This window comes from Poecilia reticulata, linkage group LG15 (assembly GCF_000633615.1).
Source record: "Poecilia reticulata strain Guanapo linkage group LG15, Guppy_female_1.0+MT, whole genome shotgun sequence".
NCBI lineage: Eukaryota > Metazoa > Chordata > Actinopteri > Cyprinodontiformes > Poeciliidae > Poecilia > Poecilia reticulata.
Genome location: NC_024345.1, coordinates 14060658 through 14080769, shown reverse-complemented (window position 1 = coordinate 14080769; position 20112 = coordinate 14060658). Strand labels below are relative to the sequence as shown.

Sequence of the window (20112 nt, the reverse complement as noted above, 5' to 3'; positions counted from 1 at the left end):
ATCCCCTAGTCTGAACCTTCACCAATCCTTAACTCTTAACTTAACCACGCCCTCCTTCTTGCCTAAACCTACCTACCCTAACCATACCCTTTTTCTGACCTAACCCTAAACTCCCCCCCACAAACCAACCCCCTCCCCACTACCACCAACTTCCTTTTCCTTTCCCCCCCTCATCCGGTGACTAAACACTCCCAAATCTCCTCCTCCTATGATTATGAACACCAACATAACAGAGCAGCACAAGCTCCATCTGGGCCCAGCCCAGATGAAGCAACTGCACGCACTGGAATATGCTAATCATATTCTACGCAGCACACTCTGCACATACAAACCAAGAGGTAACGCCCTGGAGCACACCGTATACACCATACACCAACCATAAAAGATAGTCCCTGTTGCTCAAGGTGGTCCCTGATCTCGAGTGAGAGTGCATACCCTTTGAGGTACCTAAATGCGGGCAGGGAACCAATCGTGGTGGGCCCGCAGCCTCAAAGAGTGAACCCACAAACTTATGTTTGTCTAGAAGAACTATTTTTTTAATAGGTAGGCTTTTTTTTCCCTCTGTTCATTAAATTTAAATACATTTTTGGTTTTAGCATTCTGGAGCGTCATGTGCAGGACCAGATTCCCGGTGCCAAGATAATCGTTGAGTCGATCGGGCCACGTCGCCACGGCGACGGTTATGAGCTGGAGGACTACACCAAGTCAGATCTAATGGTGTATGCCATTGATCCGCTGACAAACAGGGCCATTTCACGGCAGGAGCTCTTCAAGTAAGTGGCTGAAATTTGTCACAAGATTTTGAGTAAACCATTTTGTGTATACTAAAGTCCAAATGCTCTTTTGTTTGCCTCTAGCCTCCATTGACCTTTGTCTTTTTCAAACAACGAAAATTTGTTTCTCAGGTTCCTCTAGGCATTTTCTTTACAGGGATTTCCCTCCGTTACCTCTTTCTTGTTACCTCACAGCCTTGATTATCCTGCAGGTGTACAATGTCTGTCAATATTGGAAGTCACAGTACAAAGAGGATCGAGTGAGGTCAAAGTAATATTAACTGAGAGTCTAGTGAAGAGTCATTCCCAATCTGTTGAACAACCTATCATTCCAGTACCTCAAAAGCCCCTTAAAGAACCTCAGAGCTGGGAAAACATAGCAACATTGAGCGCTGTGTTGCTAAGAGTGTGTCCTAAAACACAAAAAAGACGATCATTATAGCCAGATGGGTGCAATACATTTTGCACAATAAGAACATAAAAAGGTGAAACTCAGAACTATCCTTGCACACACAGTTGCCATGATCTGTATTCTGCCTGTCAAAGTGATCATATAACAGTCTTTAATTTTAGTTTTATAGACAGAACTCCCCACTTACTAAAATTCATCTCTTCACTTTTCTGATGGAACAGTACATTAATACTATTGGGACTTTTTTTAAATTCCTTATTTTCCATCTTACTCTGCTGGGTTTCCTTAGGCAGTAAACGTTTTAAACTAATTTGAATAATAAGGTGAGCCTAGTGCACTGTTTGACAACCAAGATTAATTGTAATGTGTGTGGAATTGAATGGAAATTACTTTTTTTGTAAAATATCTTGAGATGAAATTTGTGTTTAAATGTTGCTGTAAATATATTGAGTAGATTTGAGTTTCTGTTATTTTATCCATTCTGCTCTTACAACAGTGAGCTCCTTCTATATATGTGTGCTATAGCTTTTGATGTTTAGCTTTGTACATATTTTTTTTAGCTCTAACAAAATTCTCATAGAAAAATAATTAAGGAGGGTATTATTAGATTAGATTATTTCTCTGTCTTGTAATCTTTGAAAGCTAACTTCTTCCTTATAGTTTCAGGAGATAGTAGAAGGAACAGCATGTAAATGTGTTTGTGAATGACTGAATGTAGTGTGAACTGCTTTGGGGTCTTCTGGATTTGATAAAATGCGATACACGTACAGGCCATTTACCATTCGACCAGACACCATTTGAACTGTAAATAGTGGCCTCTATCATGAATGATTCAGCTTCTTAATATCATTCACCTTTTTCTGTAAAATCATAGTTTAAGTGTGATGGCTTGCATTTGTACATTTAAAAAGTTGTTTTTTTGTTTGTTTGTTTGTTTGTTCGGTTTTTTCTGCCCCCCATATTCCTTGCATATACTGTTTCTTCTTATTTTGATGGTTGTGTCTTACAGGCAACCAAACCCCAAATATCAGTGTCTCAAAAATGGAATATTACATAAGATAATTGAAAAAAGTATATTTTAAAGTGAGGAATGATGTAAAGTTGACTGTTTTGACTTCATATCATGTTTTGATTTTATTCCTTCTTCATAAAGTTCTCTTTTATTCTTAAATGCATGTTTGAGAAATATTGACTTTCCCATTGCAACCATTCAGGGGTGCCTAAACGCTTGTTCTCACCTATTTTCCAATAGGACTAGTTCCAGGTCATGCTGGTTCAGGAATTCAGGTTCAGGTAATCCATTAATGGTTGAATAAATTAATTTATAATAATAGAAATGTGTAAGATGATTAGGAACTTGTCTGCGGGAACTGCTATCTGGTAAAACTCTGTGGAACAATCAAGCAGGTGAGTAGTGTAGACAACAAACTTGGAATATTGCAAAAGGAGAAAGAAAATCTTTACTTGGTAAAGATGGTTTCCTGGGCATTCCTCCTTAGAAATTCCTTGGAGGAAAATCTGTGAAGCTATAATCAGCTTCCAGGTGCATGAAACAAGTTTCAGTGCCAGAATCTGTGTCACTCACGGTGATAAAGAGCTTGAAAACAGACTTTCAGAATAAAAATAAAAAAACATGGGACAGGAATGCTTGAGGCTTTGACTTGGATGAGGACAGACAATATTGCACTGAGTGACTGAGGAGCAGGTGTTTAAATAGACATCTGTACTGGAAAGAGCAATGAACTAATCAGCAGGAGTGGGACAAGCAGGGAAGCAGTACAAAACATGGCAGGGAACAGAAAAATCATGACAGATACAAGGCTGTGTTGACTGTGGACTTCAGAAAACACCAGCAGTTGATGTGACGTCCCAAAACATCACTAGTGGTTAAAGTTTCAAGCTGGACTTCATAGAACGTCGATTCTGTGCCTTTCTAATATTCCTCCAGACCCTGGGACCTTGATTTTTTTTTTTCTTTTCTGAATACAAACTTTATTTTCATCTGAAAAGAGTATTGTGGACTACTGAGAAACAGCAAATGTATTTTTCCCCTCAGCCCACACACCTCTGATGTTGTCTCTGGTTCTGGCAAGGATTTGTTTAGGCTCTTGATCTGCTAACTCCTACCACATTCTCCCTTTATGAAACTCCCTCAAATTCTTGAATGGATTTTGCTTGACAGATTATCCTCACTGTGTCTTTTCCTACCCCACTCAGCTTTCTAATATGCTAGGATACAGCATTCAGTGAATGAAATAGTTCCTTTGCAATCTTATGACTTTCCTTCCTTGCCAAGTGTACCAATGCCTGTTTTATGGACATGTCACATCAGCAGACTTCTAGATGATTGTGAAACCAACGGACCCAGACTAAAAGACTATTTAGAGTAGCGGTTCTCAACGTGGGCTGTACTGCCCCCCAGGGGGTGTTCAGAGGACGCCAGGGGGCGCTGGCGGACATTTTTACAAAAGGGGGGCGCTGAGATTCCTTTGGGGGGCGTTCGGTCAAAGGTAAACTTTACACCTTAAATGCACAACAATGCCAGTTTAGACTTTGAGCAACTTGGTAAAACTGTATTGTGTAACATTAAATTATGCTTGACTGCAACTATCGATGGCAGCTCTTCTTCTCTTCAGTGTTTGTAGCTTATTGGCGCAGCTCTGCTCCTGCAAGAAGCTTCACCAGCGCATCAGTTCAGCGTTACACCAGCTGATGACGTTGCTGAGATTCACTTTGTCTGGTATTTTTGCCAGTTCTGTGATCATGTTAAGCAACAACTTATATTAAAAAGTGTTTTATTTCCGATTAAAGGTTCCACGCTCCCATGGAAGAACAGGAAAATCTCTCCTGTAAACATGCAATTACTAAAATCACGATAACCTCACTTTGTATCCCTCTTAAAAATGAACCCATTTAGATAAAGAAATCCCTCCATGGGTGATACCACAATAGAGAGCGTTCATTTTATAGCGTTAACACGGTGCTGTAAGTGGTCYGGTATGAAACGGGGGTGATAGAACAACGGTACCACCGCACTTTAAAATGTCAATACTCAGAATACCTAAATTGTTTCCATTGTTTTAAAAGGTTTATGTCAGTCTGCCTTTTCCCCATCGATACGTTTCACGACCGCCCTGCACCCTTAGGGGGTTAAAAAAAAAAAAAAGACGCGTACATTGCGCAAAACTCTGAAACGGGAGAAGCGGGACATAAAACAGAGCGACGAACTAGATGTGAATTATGGCATTAAAACAGAGAGTCCGACGCTGAACAGTGAAAAATCAACACATGATGTGAAACACATGACAATTAGGCGCCGCAGCAGGTGATGAGATTACTGATGATGAGCGTCAATAAAAGCTAAAATAAATCTAGCAACAGGAAAGAAACTAAAGTGGACATAGCAATAAACCAAGAGAGGATAATACTAATCAAAGGAAACTAAATGGAAATGAATGACGAACAAAATGCAAGAATAAACTAAGAAACTACAGTAAATACAGAGGAATAAACTGGTATGGCAAGACATTTCGGACAATACTTAATACAGAGGACTGTACGGCAAGAATAAACAGACACTATTTCCAGATAAAAGGTAAAATAATATTGTTGAAGTGCCATGGGTTTGTGGAGGCCACATCTAATACTGAGAATAAATATCTTACAGACCATAACAACTTGTCACTTATTTATGTTTTTAATTAGATTTGATATATTTATTTCTTCAATATTACTTTTCATGTCAGTGTTAATGTCATGAGGCTGATGATTCCATGACACTTTGAATTTGACTCATTATTATTTGATTTAGAACCAGATTTGTTTTTGTAATTTCTGTCCAGTAAAACTTTTAATCTATAAATTAATAGACAGGTCTATATAAAGATATGATCCATGTTTCTGTCTCATATTTGTATGGCATTAAAAGGACCTGGAACTTTTGTTTTTCCACTGAAAGCTCTGGTTTACACAATAAATGCCATGTGGGTGAAATTTTATGGGTGATACTCTGATGTCCCATTCTCCTGAAGGCAGCACAGAGCTGCACCACCAGAAACTGACGAACACTGAAGAGAAGAAGAGTTATGATTAATGTAGTTACAGTTCTATCCATGTTTTAATGTTTCAGAGCTCAGTCGTTTGCAAATAGTTCAAAGTTTAAACTGGCATGTTGTACATCTTTTATCTGGTCATTTTGTGGAATATTTAACAACTAGAAAATGGCATAAAATAAGAATATTTTTTCCACTCTGACTTACTACTGTTAGGCCTACCAATTTTAACTTGAATGTTCATTGCATTTTTCATAGACGCCTGTGAAAATAATTTCTATTTCCATTACTTTTTTGTTCTCTAGAAAATTATTTTTGATGATAAATACAGAAACAAGCATATAAATCAAAACATCTACAATAGTGATAGTAATATTAATAATAAAATAACAGTCAGTGCAAAGTAGCCTACAAATTCTTTGTTGGGGGGGCGGTGAGGGACCTGGATAAAGGCTAGGGGGGCGCTGGCCCAAAAAAGGTTGAGAAACACTGGTTTAGAGGTTCAGAAATCTTTGCAGGTGCTTCAGGCTAATTAGGTGATCAGGATTGTGACACCTTGAGTTCCAATATTTAACTTTTTCAGTGACTAAATAAAACCTTAGTCAAGTTTGTCAGAAGCTTTGTCATTAAGAGTTTCAGTGACTAATCTTTCATTCTAAGGTTTAAAGCATTTTGGGTAATGTAATGTATAATGTCATCTTGTAGTAGTCACACAGCATTTGCACATGAAACTGTTTTTTAGATTCCTGCATAATTCATATTGATCAGTCTAATACTATTGATGTATATTTCTATGAATCCTTGTTAATTGTCATTCCCTTTTTTCATGCTGAAGTAAACCACCCATCTTTCACCTTTGACACAAAAAAATGGCAAGATCATTTAAACATGTTATAGTCGTGTGCGATTTATAGATCTTTGATCTTTGAAAAATACATGTGTGCTTTTCACCAACTAAGGACCACTAGAGACGAGACAGGAGTTTGAGCCAAGTGAAGGGCATTACTTGTGTTTTGTAAGCTGCTTTTTTGGCATCTGCCAAACTATCAGTTGCAATGGCGGCAAAGCCAATAAAAGATATTGTAGCTAGTTTTAATACATTAGTGCTGTTTTATAATCATCTCCTTCCTTTAAATACAGCCAGAAACCCATATAGATTCAAAATGAAAAACTATTTATGCATGCAACACATGTCTGACAGTGCTGAGGGGTAATTGCATGTTATATGGCTGTGACTTTGTCACAGAAGGAGAAAGACGGTGTTGTTAGCGAGTGTTGTATTGCAGCCTATCCCTGCTCCACCTTGAATGCAACACTCACAACCATTTCAGCTCTCTAGAGGATTGATTGCCACAGACCAGTTAATGACCTTCATCTAGACTTATTTATCCACCTATGTAAAATGAGAAATGACAGTAATTGGACGTGGCACCATTTGTGCTTCTTTGTGATGGAGGATGTTTGAAAGTTATTGTGTTTTTGCTTCTTTAACAACATGATATTTCTAATACAGTATAGATGCTAATTTGGTGATTATAACCATGGATGTAAAATGTAAATATTTTAATATTTTTGTCTGATCAAATTCACAGTTAACTTTTATGTTATCATAATATTAAATGTCAGTGATACTGACATTAAAATTTTTTTCTCAAAATCTAGGGATTTTAGAAGTGCATCAGTCATAATCATTTGCTCACTTTACAATTTCAAGTTTTTTAGAAAACTCTGATCTTCTAATATCAATTTTGACCATTCCTTATTTCTCTGTAACAACTGAATGTATTGTGTCCCGTGTGGCTCAGTGGTAGATCAGCTGTTCTACCAGTGATGCTCTGGAGCTCAATGGGTTTGATTCCTTTACTTTATGTCTTATCCTTTTCTTTTTGCCTCTCTTCCTGTCAAGCTCTTAATCAGTAAATGGTCATTATCATTTCACCATAGACTATGTGCAGGATTGGAGGGTTGCGCTAAAGCATGGTTTAACTAACTTAAAATAAAGTCGGATGGATTGTAAATCTTAATTCTTTTTTTTTTCTTCTTTTTTTTTTACTTGGATTACTGTAAAGATCCTTTTCTGTGGCTATTTTCTAGAACCTGCAGACTCTTCTCTTAGGTCAAAGATTTCCAGAGGCTGCCAACATCTCCAATACATTGTGTTCCAAAACAAACGTGCTGAAAGCTCAAAAGATTAAAACAGAGCTGCTTTACTGCCAGACATCTTCCTGTGATGAGTGAGATCAGGTCTAGATCTCTTCAATCTTTATACAGCCTGACAAAAACATATCTAAGGGAGGAACAAAGTTATATGATGGAGGGTTCCTTCTTGGATCCAAAAAGTCTGGGTATCAAACAACCAGAAATGCCAAATTAGGACGTGGCGAATGAGTGAAATGTCCAGCACCTGCTGGTCTAGCTCTCTATAGTAACAGCCTAATTTAACAGAATATTGTGTGTAATTTGGTTGCACTCGCTGTGATGGACTGACCAGCTGTCAGGGGTGTAACCCATCTCTCGCTCAAGAACTGCTGGAGATGGGCACCTGCCCACCTGAAACTCCACAAGGATAATCTTGTATAGGCAATAAATAGACAGATAATTGTATTCGTTTTACAAAATGTGATTGTAAAAAAAAATAGCAAGGCACTACCTGTTAGGATCTTGTGTGAAACCCTTGTGCAGTCAAAAATAATTAATACTTTCTTCAAAGAACTATCCTTTCATTTAACTTGACTCTTCTCCATTAATTAAAACAATTATTGTGTGGTTAGTCTGCTATGTACAGACATCTGCCAACTAGAAATTTAAAAAGTGTGTATAAAAAAAAAATTGTGTAAGTCTCTTATGTTAACAACTGTGCGAAGAGCAAAGAAATAAACAACATTTCTTTGTGTAATAGACTTGAATACACAAAGAAATGCTGTTTATTTGGTTGAGTGCAATAAATAATTCTGTTTTCCCTGTCATGATTTCTCTGTCTCCAGGTTTCTTGACGGCAATGTCTTGGAGATCAACAAAGAGGTCCAGCCACATGTGGGCGAGGGTGGCCGCATCCTGGAGATCCGCTCACCAGATATTGTGGCCAGTGTAAAGAAGGCCGCTCAAGCTGTGGGCTACACAGAGGGAGCGCTTCTGGCCCTGGCCATCATCATCATCCTCTGCTGCATCCCTGCCATCCTCATCGTCATGGTCACCTACAAACAGTGAGTGCCCATTCGTCAGCCACAGTTCTTGATTTTGTGAAATTAATAGACAAACTTTTAGCAGTCTTTTTTTAAAGGAATTTCACAAGGAAATTTCTAACAGCAAAGACTGTTAACTATCTTGGGAGATACCATTTTGCAGTTTTTGCCAAAGGGTTTGCCTTGTGTAGACGAGGCAAACCCTTTGTGTTTTTAACATCCTACACCCTGTAGGCTGTTGAGGGAAAGCCAGGAAAAAACACAAACAAATTTGTTGAAAGTGTACTTGTGAAGTGTTGATGATAAAGGGGAAGCACCTCTCGCTTCAGTGCCACCTCTAGCTCTCTTGCTTTCTCTCTCTGATTATGTATCTTTCATCAGACATGCTGACTGCGCACTCTGCTGGGCTAATCTCCTGCTCATGCTCTGTGAAAGCTGATTAATTAGCACTCATTTGCGACAAACATCTACAGCCAATTGTTAGTGTCGCAGCGCGTCTTTGCTCTACTTAATCAACTCCACTCGACGCACACACTCAACGGGCATTGCACCCCTTATTTTCCAGGCTGTGCTGCAATATGCAAGAGTTTGCTGCATTGTTTTTGTTTTTTTTGAATCCACACTGGTGAAGTAGACGTGCTGTAATTTCTGCGAGCGCGACATTCCTTCTCTTTGTAGAAGTTGATGTGATTCAAAAGGTTATGTGTGGCAAATGTTTGTTCACGGCAGATGGGTGGATTGGTTGTCCACATCCGATTGAATGCATCAAACACATCCGAAAGCTGTCGATGGCGACATTAGAGATGAAATGCAAACTGTCATGGCAGATGGCACTTTGTAGGTGATGACATTACAATGTAATTTTCTCATTGATGTTTGTCAACATAATTCAATGCTGCATAAATCTGGAAATCACTATATTATTTACGACATCAATTTGCTTTCTCGTGCGGAATAATTGAATTTTGCTTTTAATAAGCAATATGAAGCATACAAGATTCACTTCACAAATGAGCGTTAGCTGGGAGCCCTGCAGTCATCCAAGCAGGGCTAATGGCTTACATCAATTTGGGTCTTTTTTTTTCCTTTAATTGTTGGTCTTTGTTGCTTTTTTCTTTTTTTTAAGCAATAAACTACTTGACATGTTAAAAAAATACCTTTGAAAACATTACCCACATAGGTTCAACGTGATTTTATTTGTGATTCAAAAGTATAAAATTCTGTCTAACTTGTCTTTTTGTCTAACTCATCTCTTTTTCTCTGCTTCTTGGAAACTTTCATCAGATTCAAAGAGTAAGTAATATTTTTAATTTCACTATTCAGTGTGTCATAGAAATTTAAGTTTCGTCTTTCTTCATTCTTCTTCATTTTATTAAGCTAGACCAAATATTGCAACTGTGTCAAGTAAAAAAAAAAAAAAAAAGTTTGAACATTACTGCCACCTTTCTGTAATGTTGCTTACATGACGACATGAAGCAACACTGACTCAACTTGTGGATCACAGGCTGGATGGGTAATTTGGCAGAACAGTTCTTCTCATGCAGAAAATCCGATAAAATTCAAATGAAAAATGAACCCAAAGCCAACACACGTGATCATTCTGTTGGAAACAGTTGATCTGACATATCATTTAAGCATAACTGTGTGTACCGTAACGTTTTTCTCTTTTGTTCTTTTAAAATAAAATAAAAAATTGCTTGTAAAAAGCACGCACAGCAGTCATGAATATGGAGATTTTCTACCCAAAATGTCCGGGAAGAGGTTCATCATCACTGCTTCTTTATGATTGTATCTATTGCTGTGTTCTCAGACGGAAAGTTCCACTTAGCAATATTTTTTCTTGTGTAAATGCCCTGGAAAAAGTGAAAGGGCTGTCGAACCTATTTAGTTTCAACATACAAATTTATCTGAAAGTGAGAAAATAGAAACGCCGTGGCTTCTGGGAAAATAAACAGGAAGTTAAAGTCATATGGGGGGAAAAAAAACTATGGTACTGTGGTATTTTTCCACATATAAGTAAAGAAACTATGCATTCATTCTTCTCAATATATGCTTGTCAGTATCTTTCCTAAAATTCAGTGCAAAGAATTTTAATTTCAACGCAAGCTTTGCATCGACTTAAAAGAAAATGATAATTAGTTGTCACACTAGGCATTCCAGAAATCTGTCTTAATAAAACCATAGGCCTTAAAAACCTGTCAATAACATGCATTATTGCTGATGGGGGGGGGGAGTGGATCTCGAAAATGTATATCAGCTTCTGGCAGCTGAGCAACGAACAGGACCAGTGGGTCTATTAAGGGTTCTGTAACATCACTGATTCACCAAAACCGCATTTGATTTATAAAAGTTCTGGTCATTTTAAATGTGTAGCTTTTGAGATATACAAGTAAGAGTTTAGCAAATTCTTCAAAAAGAAATAAGACTAAGTAATGTGAGACTTTAGAGAGTTCAGTGACGGCTCACATATGCCAAAGATTTGAACCCAAGTTATGATTCATAATGTTGTCCTCCCCTGTAAGTTAAATGTTTATACTGTGATAATTATTCAGATAGTGTTTGACAACAGTAGTGCCTGATTTTAAATATGCTGTTTGTAGAATATATATTTATTTCAATCAGATGTGTGCAACTAATATAACTGCTGCTTGAGAGCAGTCGGGTCATTGGGTGTATCTTCAGTGTAACATAGGAAAAATTCTTAGCTTGGGAACTGTGCTGATTTATTTTTTTCTCTCTCTTTGAGAAGTTAGAAATATAAAATTAGTTTTGTATAATTCACATGAATATTAACATTAAATCAATACAACCTTAACAGGAATGACAAAGGTCTACATTAACTGACTGGAACTTACAGAAATCTTATCTTAAATAAGACAAATATAAAGAAGTTTTCATTGTTGTGTCTTTCTTTTCTGCATTGCAACGTGAATTGCTTATCATTCTTTGTGTGGATGTAAACACTTTCCGTAGGCGGCAAGCGGAGTGTGCCAAAACTGCCAGGATCCAGATGGCTTTGCCACCGGGAGGGAAAACGGCTCCAGCCGCTGCCCCTACTGCTAACCTCTACGAGGAGCTGGGCGACAGCAGCATGTGAGTTATGTCCCTTTGGTGTCTGTCACTTGTACCCACACATCCCACTAACTACAGTGATGTGCAGGTACTTTATCTAGTTGTGCAGATTTTTCTCCACTGAGGTTTGGATCAGAGGCGTTGCTCTGAGATGAATGCTTCTGCTGCTGTCTTGGCTTTTTTTCCTTCCTGCTTTCTGCAAGTGCAGTTTCAGATTCTCAGCATTAGTGTACTATTCTAAATAATGTTGCTATTAATTCTAAATGTTAACCTGAGAAATATTGCTGCTGCCCATGACATAATAGTAGATTCCTCTTTGCGTCACTGAACCCCTGTGCCGTTTGTCTTCTTATCCAAGTTCTATAACTTGACACATCCAGCACCGTATGCCACAGAACATCTGGCGATAAAACAAAATAGCTTATGTATGTATTTCTAATATGACTGTGTATGCATTTTTGCAAAACCCTCTCTCAAGGTAAGAGTATCTGAGTTCATAAATTACTATAAACCTTACTTTGATTAATACACACAGTACTTCAACTGCTTACTTAGCTTCCATGTGTGTCCAGAGTGCCATGCCATCAGCAAAATTGAATTTCCCACAATAAAACACGGCCGTGAGGGTAAAATGCAGCGTTAATACTTGCTGTTCGAGTTCACGTGTGCGCTGAATGTAGCTGTTCGTATGTGCAGTAGAATGAAATATTTCTGGCAGTAATGCTACTATTTGTCTTTACAAAACATGAAGTTTACTTACAGTCAACAAGGAAAGGCTTTTGAGATGTTGCCAAAAGCCAATATCTCAAATATGTTTCAGAAACAAAAGAAAAAACAAAGTCTATATGTCCTTTTATGTCTAAGTCAAACAAACCTCACTACTAATGAGGCTCTATGCAGAGATGTGCTATATTCCCACACCTTTTTTTGAGTACCCTCGTTTCATCATCAACACCTCTCACATTTGTGTATTAGGCTTCTTACCATCTGTCTGTTTTTGTATTCCCATCATTTCTTGTCTCTCTGGATTCAGACTGCAGTAAGTAATCCTCCCATGTGAGCTTTATGAATATTGTGAGTAATTACCACTTAACAGCTGCTCCCACGTCTCCACTGTCTCCTATAGCGTTAGCTAAAGATATGCATATTGAAAAATGTATGAATATGTTTTGGTGCAGAGGTTATCTTAATACCGGACTTCTTCTGTTAACACTGAATTCTTTCTTTGTCAGTGTTAAATGAGCTTTGTGAAGGAGCGGTAGTTTCAAGAAGTACAACAGTTTTGTGTTGGTACTTTTTAGACTGTTTTATTTTTTTGTATATGTCAAGAGAATCAGAATGTGCTTTATTAGATGTAGCAGTGCACTTTTATAGATATCCATCCTCTCTCCCATCCAATTAGACCACTCTTTTGTTTTATGTCCTTTCCTTATATTCATATTTCTCCATATATCCTTGTGTTGTGACTGATTTTAAAAATGCAAATGTATGGACTTGTGCTTCATTAGTTATTTCTGGCAAAACCCAGTGTGTTTTAATCTTAATATTGTCTTGTTTTTTTTGTTTTAAAGACATCCAAAGGATGGTGCTCTATTTTACCTCGTCAGACTAAAACTAAATCACAGGGCAAAAGCATACATGATTTTTCACATTTTGTCACATCACAGCCACAAACTTCATCATATTTTAATGGGATGGCAAAAGAGCACCATGCATTTGTATTACATGGTCTTTACTCGGAAATCCCTATTAAATTTTAAACATGGACTTCAGATCTCCCCTAGTTACTAAATTGAACTCACCTGAGTGTCTTTTAATCCCAGTCAAACCAACTATTTTCTAAAGGCCTCAGACGTCCATTTAAAAATATTGGTCAACCCTCATGAAGAACAAATTTCAGGGTTAAAGCAACATTCAAAATAAACATTTATTCATTCTTCTCACATAGCAATGGTGACGATGGTGGTAGTAGTTCACCCTGCAATCAGTGTATCAATGGTTCGATTCCTGGTCCACCCAGTCTTGCTATTTGTGTCCCTGGGGAGGAGACTTCTGGTGTTGGTCAGAAGGGCAAGGTGGACCTACTATGCGCACATACTATTTAATATTTCCAGTTTTCTAGTCAGTCGTGATGTCTGGAAAATTAGCCATTTCAAAAACTCCCCAATTGTTAAGTCACTAACAAGAGGCACTGCTCTGTTACCTAGCAACCCAAGCAGATCTCCAGCATCTTAGCTAGTTTTTAATGTCAGCTGGAAAAGACGAGTGTTCTGTTGTTTACTTACCATTCTTGTTTGTTCTGTCTACTTCTTCTGCCTTTAGGTTTGACTCAGTTAAAGATAGTTGAACATCTGTCTGTAGCCCTGTGAGTGTAAATATTGAGTTGTGGAGTGGTGGTGGCTAGCAGCAGCTAGGAACAACAGGGCATAAAACAGCTCATTATGAAAGGAGTTCAAAATAGGCAGAACCTACCAGACTGAAGTCTCATTATCTAAGAATATTTTTTTGCAAATATTCTAATGTAGATGTTTTGTGTAGCCCAGACACTGATCCTAACCTGTTCAAGGAAGCATAACAGGTCCTCTTTACACAGAAAAGCAACCAAACTTGGCTACCTTGGTTATTATTGGTAGACAAGTTGCCTTGGTAACTTTGAAGAAGGTGCAGACAGCAATAGCCCAGTTGGGTTGACTAGTTGTATTTGTGAACTTGGACTTTTATAGCAAGATGATTTGCTTTTAAAATCTGTCACAATACTAATGAGCTTAGTTTGAATAGCACTGCTGCTTTATTCTTCTCAAACTTTCTCTGCAGTCTCACCCCTCCTCCACTGTTTTTCACCTCTTTTAAGTTCTTTTTTTCTTTTCACCTTCACCTTCTGCTGGGATAGGGCTAAAAAGTCTGCCACAGAGGAAACCAACCATCAGAGGATTTTTAGCACCCTCACCTGTCGCACCATTGCAGCCCACAGCAACGGAGCACTCCTTGTCAACTTGCCCAAATCAGAGAGCAACGTAACTTATCTCTCTGATGGAAATCCACGCACTACCCACAACCCTGTGTATGATGACAGCAGCCCACTCAGCAGCCCTGTTCTTTTTGCAAGGGAGGAGAATCCAAATGAAAACTGGTTTGCCTTTTCTCCCTCCCATTCAGCCGGGTCAGGGTGTGCCTGGTCAATGCCTGCTCGCATTCACGGAGGGCCGCACGGCTACGAAGCGTCAAGAAGGCAGGGTCTTATGGACCAAAATGAATGGGAGCTGCAGCTTCTCCAAGCAGACATTAGAGGCCAGCAGAATCTCAAGAGGGTGAATAGACCGTACCTGAGTGACAGCATGGAGTCCAAGTTGTCAGTTCGTGAGCAGGCCAGGCAGTTTGAGCAGCAAGCTTTCCAAGAACGTAAGCAAAACAGAGACTCGATTGGCTCCCTTTCTTCCATCCTCATCAGAGATATGGACAGCGATGACGTGCTGGAGCTGACCTCAGAAACTCTGCTCTCCATAATGGATAACCCTCACAGCCCCATGAGTGTTGGCAGAGATGTGCCCCCAAGCATTATCATTACGCAGAAAAATGATTCATGGTCCCCATCAAACAAGAGACCAACACCGCCTGTTCTGAGAAAGTTCAGCTCGAGCATCTCCAGCTACATGACAGTGCAGCCCTGTCAGATCACTGTCGAAATCATACCGGATCCACCAGAAAATCCACCGCCCCCGCCTCCTCGACATTCGCGACCACCATCCCCGCTCACGTCTCCTCCACCCTCATCTCCTCCACCCTCTCCACCCTCATCTCCTCCACCATCTCTTTGCTCCATTCCACCTTCCTTTCCCCGCTTTGATAAACCTCAGAATACCAATCCCTTGTCGCCTTCTTCTTTTAGAAAGCCAGTCGCTCCCCCACCTCCCCCACCACTTCCTCCTCCCTCACCTACTAGAAACCAGCCACGACCAGTGATCCAGTTTGTCCCGACCTCTCTACCACCTTTATCCTCTCTTCGTCCAGTGTCGGAGCGAAAGCACCCTCCTCCTCTAACCTCATCAGAAAACGATACTGGGAGAAAGGAGCTGAAAGGAATCCTGAAGAACATCCAAAATCTGGCTGACATTGAGCGATCTGTTGCCAACCTTTACAGCCAAGTAGACAAAAACTGCAAGGTGCCCAAGTTTAACAAGAAGCCACAAGCGACTGAGGAATCAGACGGTGCTAACAAATGGCAAAGCTCTGATCCAGGTGACGAGCAGAGCTCGCCAAAGCAAATCGACACCAGCTGTGAAATTCAAAGTGATTCAACAAGTTTGAACTGTGCTGAAAATGGAACAAGTAAATCAGAGGAGTTTCAGCCAACCAGTCAACTGAACACAAACAGCCCCGATCCTGCAGAACTCAGTGAACTCAATTCTTCTCAGTCCACAGTATTCTAGTTTTTTTTTATTATTTTCATATCTTCTTTCACGTCTGCATCTCTATGCCTGTCATTTTTATATTGTTTGTATGGATTATTATGTGGAGTATCTGACTCATGTTTAATATTTTAAACAATTGATGGTTTTTTTAGAAAAAATATTTTTTAAACTTATTTTTTGTGTGCTTAACAAATTTTAGCAACTTGCCAAGAACATGTTAACAAACTTGCCGTACTACCTGTGTAATATGCTTGAAAGCTTGCAAGAAACATTCTGAAGGAAAATGAAAATGTAAACATTTTTTGAAACTTTTTGATATTAGTGTTAAAAATAAACTGGCATTAACATATTATCTAGGCTGTTGTCTTAGAAAGGTGTTTGTATTTTTTTCCCTTTATCCATCTTAGTATTAATATTTCACAGCCACATTTTGTTATTTTATATTATATACGAGCTCTAGGCTAGGTCCTGGCAAGCCGCTCAAAGCTACCAGTTCTCATGTATGTTTCTTGACACTGGACTTTTATGTTAGAAATTTAAATAATGCCTCCTATAGAAATTTATAACTAATTTTGTGCTTTACACTATTACTATATTTAATCTGTTTTCTCTTGTAAAATAGGTCATAGATTCAGTAAGGTTCCTCACATATTTTATACTTAACCACATTCAGAAAGATGTGATGGTGTCCCTGAAGACACTTGGAGTATGTAATTATCTGCAGCTGCTTCAAAAAGACATACAGGAATGAATGATTTTAAACTGCAGAGAGGTGGGAATCTGTGAAATAAATAGTGTCTCTTGGGCAACAACTCTGGATAATATATACAAACAATGTGGAAATAGGTCTACTTGTGTGGATAAAAATTTTCGTTTCACATTCCCTTGGAGATCTCAGCCTCTCAGCTTGAAAAAGTAGTAACTATTATGTTGGCTCAATGGAAAAAAAGGCTAATTGGAGACCTAATCAATTGTTTTTCAAGGCCATTGCCTCTGGGACTATCAACAAGTGCTTCCCTCCTTTTTTTTCCTCTCCTATTCTTGTGACCCTCTGACTGTTTGTGTTTTTCTCCTTTACTTGCCCTCGACTCTCTTCGCAGTTAGCTCTCTAATGCTCTTGAATCCTTGGCTTCTACTAGGTAATCTTTGCTTTTGGTTTCCAGCAGTGCCTACTAGATTTTTAGAATATTTTTTATGCAGTTGAGTTGTTCTAAATTTCATCCTTTTTGCACTCGGCCTCTTTACTTTCTCCGCTTTTTTATTTTCTCCCACTTACTTTTTGTGTTTTTGCTTCATCTGTGATGCCCCCAGGCAAATGGACTTAGCATACCTCACATCCAGATCAATGTAATGTTTGATTCATCACATGTTACCCCTGATGGGCAGATCAAAGCCTGGCTAATTCTGTATTCCGTGTTCACTACATGGGGTAATCTCTTTTTTAAAGAGGCTATCAGCTCACATGCTGTTTCTGTCAACCTGAAAGTGGAGCGACTCACAATGGATAGTATGTTTTAGCATTCTGTCATCCTTTTTTAATTCCTTTCGGTTGATTATTATCAGTTGATTATTTTCAACTGATCTAAAAAAGTATAGTTTTTTAAATCCATAAAAAAAATGTTTCAGAATTATGAATTGCAAAGGATCAATTGAAGTTGTTTTATGCGACAACAAAACCAATATTAGAATGCTATCATAAGAAGTGTTCTGGAGAACAGTGACTATATGATAAAACCTTTACAGCTACATCTCGCTGATTTATCTCCACCAAATTTGTTTGGTGCATCATTAGTTACCATTGCACAATGCATTAGTGTGGTAGATTGATGTCACCACCTTAGCACCACCCCATGGAGCAAAGTTACATTTCTTTGGTAACTCCTCCAGCTTTTTAGCTTTGTATGGTATAAACTTGAAACTGTGTCCACTAACAATTCATAACCACACTTGACGTGTTCCAAAGCCTACAGGAAGTCGTCACCAATCCTTCCCAATGGAACAGGTAGTGACCATAGCTCCTGTTTGGAAGGTAGGATTTCAGCAACACTTAAGACTTGCTGCTGTATCCGTACTGAAAGGTACTGCAAGCACTTTCAAAGGTTTGCTTTATGTGCCACCTAGTGGACACCTGTGGGAATGGCATGAGCGCGTCGGCGATGAGGTGGTGATGACGGTGTTCCAGTTGTCTCTACACAGCTGTTCAAGTCTGCTTGCAAAAGTTATGCACGTCAGGTTTCATTCTTAGCAAAACGAAGAAATCTAATGAGCTCAATCTATTTCAGGATAACATTTCTTTGAAAGAACTGGAAGCTGTACTTTTTCAACCAAAGACTGTCCTTGTCCACATGTTTTGTTCCCTGTGTTCCTCAGATATACAAGAGGCCAATGAATCCTTTCAGTTCAGCGTGTGACTTGAGCTGTCACCATGAAGTTAATATTAGCGATACTATTGATACGTTTTATTTCTATGTGCTTTCTTGACACTCAAGGCTACTTTACATCATTTAACACAGAAAAAAGTCACAATATTTTGATGCAACTCGACCACAGTGCCCTCCCTGATGTGCGTTAGCATCAGGGAGGGCACAGGGAAGCTGCGAATGCAACCATTGATTTTTCCCTTTGCCTAGGGTGTAGTAGGCCAATTTTTAGGAAAATTCAGAAACCACCAGGTGTTTTTTTTTTGTTTGTTTTTTGTTTTTTTCAATTTGCCACTGGTGTCATTTTGCAAAACAGTCAAAATGACACCATGCCCATTCCATTGTTTAAGAGGGCATTTGGTCTTCTCTGAGGGAGCCAGTGGAGCAGCCAGTAATTTTTTTAAAGGTGGCCACAACTGCCCCCAGGTTCCCTCTTGTGGGCAACATTGGCATGGTTTGATGGTTTCAGTTTCATATGGCTTTATTTTATTTAAAAAATTGTTTGTCACATTCTCACATTCTCCCCATGTTTGTGTTTTTCTAATCTTTGGTGGTCTGTTATTTGAAACTTGTCCATCTAATAAACTCATATAGCCAGAGATAAGTCAGCTGTGCTTGGAAGGTGTGGCATATAACCACAGGCAGCTCCACTGCCATCTAATTTAGCACTTTACTTAATTTTGCTAAATTAATTTACTTTTATAAAGAAACTAACTTAACAACACTTATTAACTTTCTCATTTGTGAGCTCTACAGTAGAATATAATCTAATCATTTCAAATTTATTGTCTCAATGTGGTTCTTAGGTCAATATTCTTAACTTCCTGTGCTTCTTTATCATCTTCCACCAAGTCTCTTTGTGTGCAGACCTCCTAAGGCTGTTCACTGGGTTATTTTTCTTCATGTAGCATGAAGCAGCAACGGGTAGCAGCCAAGCGAACAGGTCATCAATCAGATCCCATTCCCATCATCAGCTGTGCCTGGGAGGTGTGGCATATGGCTGTGCCCTGTCCCTGCCCCATGGTCCCTGCCCATAACAACAGATTACAGCTCTCCTGAGGAATCTCACATCATTGCTTGGCCATATATCCAAGAGCATGAAAGTGATCATTACTTATTTGCCCTGACAAGCTGGAGGTTTGAATGGAGCGACTTGTTTACTCGCTACTTCTCTGTGACTTTTTATTTAATGCCACTGCAGATGCCCGTTGTTCTCAAAAGCAGCATTGAAATGTTTATTATTTTATGCCTGATTGACTATTGAAGATCTACTCACTTCAAGTTAACATGAAAAATTAACAGGTGACACTCGTGATAAAGAAAGATTCCAAGAGAGGCTTTGTTGTTGCCTTTGGTAGTATCATGATATAAATCTAAAAAATTAATAACTCTGGCCGCAAACAGTCTCATTGTATTGCCTCTGTTATGTCTGCCAGCAGCTTCTCCCACCATGACCATTTAAACTCTGAGTCTCCCTTTACAATCCTCCTTCTCTGTTTTGATGTTTGCATTCACTGCATCTTTCTTTCTCTCTTTTTTTAATTGAGATAGTGATGTTGGGAAAAAAACTGCTTTTATCAGCATCACAACTTTTGCAACCTATTGAAAACAATATCTGCAACTCTCATTAAACAGATGAAAATGCACAGTAAGTAAAGCTGCAACTTCCTTACTGGTCTGCAGAAAATAAATACACTAGTGATGTAGACTTAGAATTTCATATTTAAAAACACTTTTTAATCTTGCTGTCACCCAATACTCAGATGTCTTATTTTATTTTTGTTTTTTTCTG

The 20112-nt window shown here is 38.7% G+C and overlaps 1 protein-coding gene across 10 annotated transcripts in view; it reads left to right on the top strand.

The window, feature by feature from the left end:
* The window catches only part of LOC103476800 (protocadherin-15), a 197137-nt gene that overhangs the window by 167937 nt on the left and 9088 nt on the right, over positions 1-20112 (top strand). For 7 of the 10 annotated variants that reach the window (XM_008429395.2, XM_008429396.2, XM_008429394.2 and 4 more), the window contains 6 exons: positions 597-773; positions 8222-8440; positions 9704-9712; positions 11393-11512; positions 12525-12530; positions 14382-19639. In XM_008429395.2, the coding sequence (XP_008427617.1) occupies positions 597-773; positions 8222-8440; positions 9704-9712; positions 11393-11512; positions 12525-12530; positions 14382-15918 (2068 nt within the window). In that variant the 3' untranslated portion in view covers positions 15919-19639. Of the gene's footprint in view, positions 1-596; positions 774-8221; positions 8441-9703; positions 9713-11392; positions 11513-12524; positions 12531-14381; positions 19640-20112 lie in introns of those variants that run through there. The other 3 variants (XM_008429400.2, XM_008429399.2, XM_008429402.2) reach the window with 1 other exon arrangement.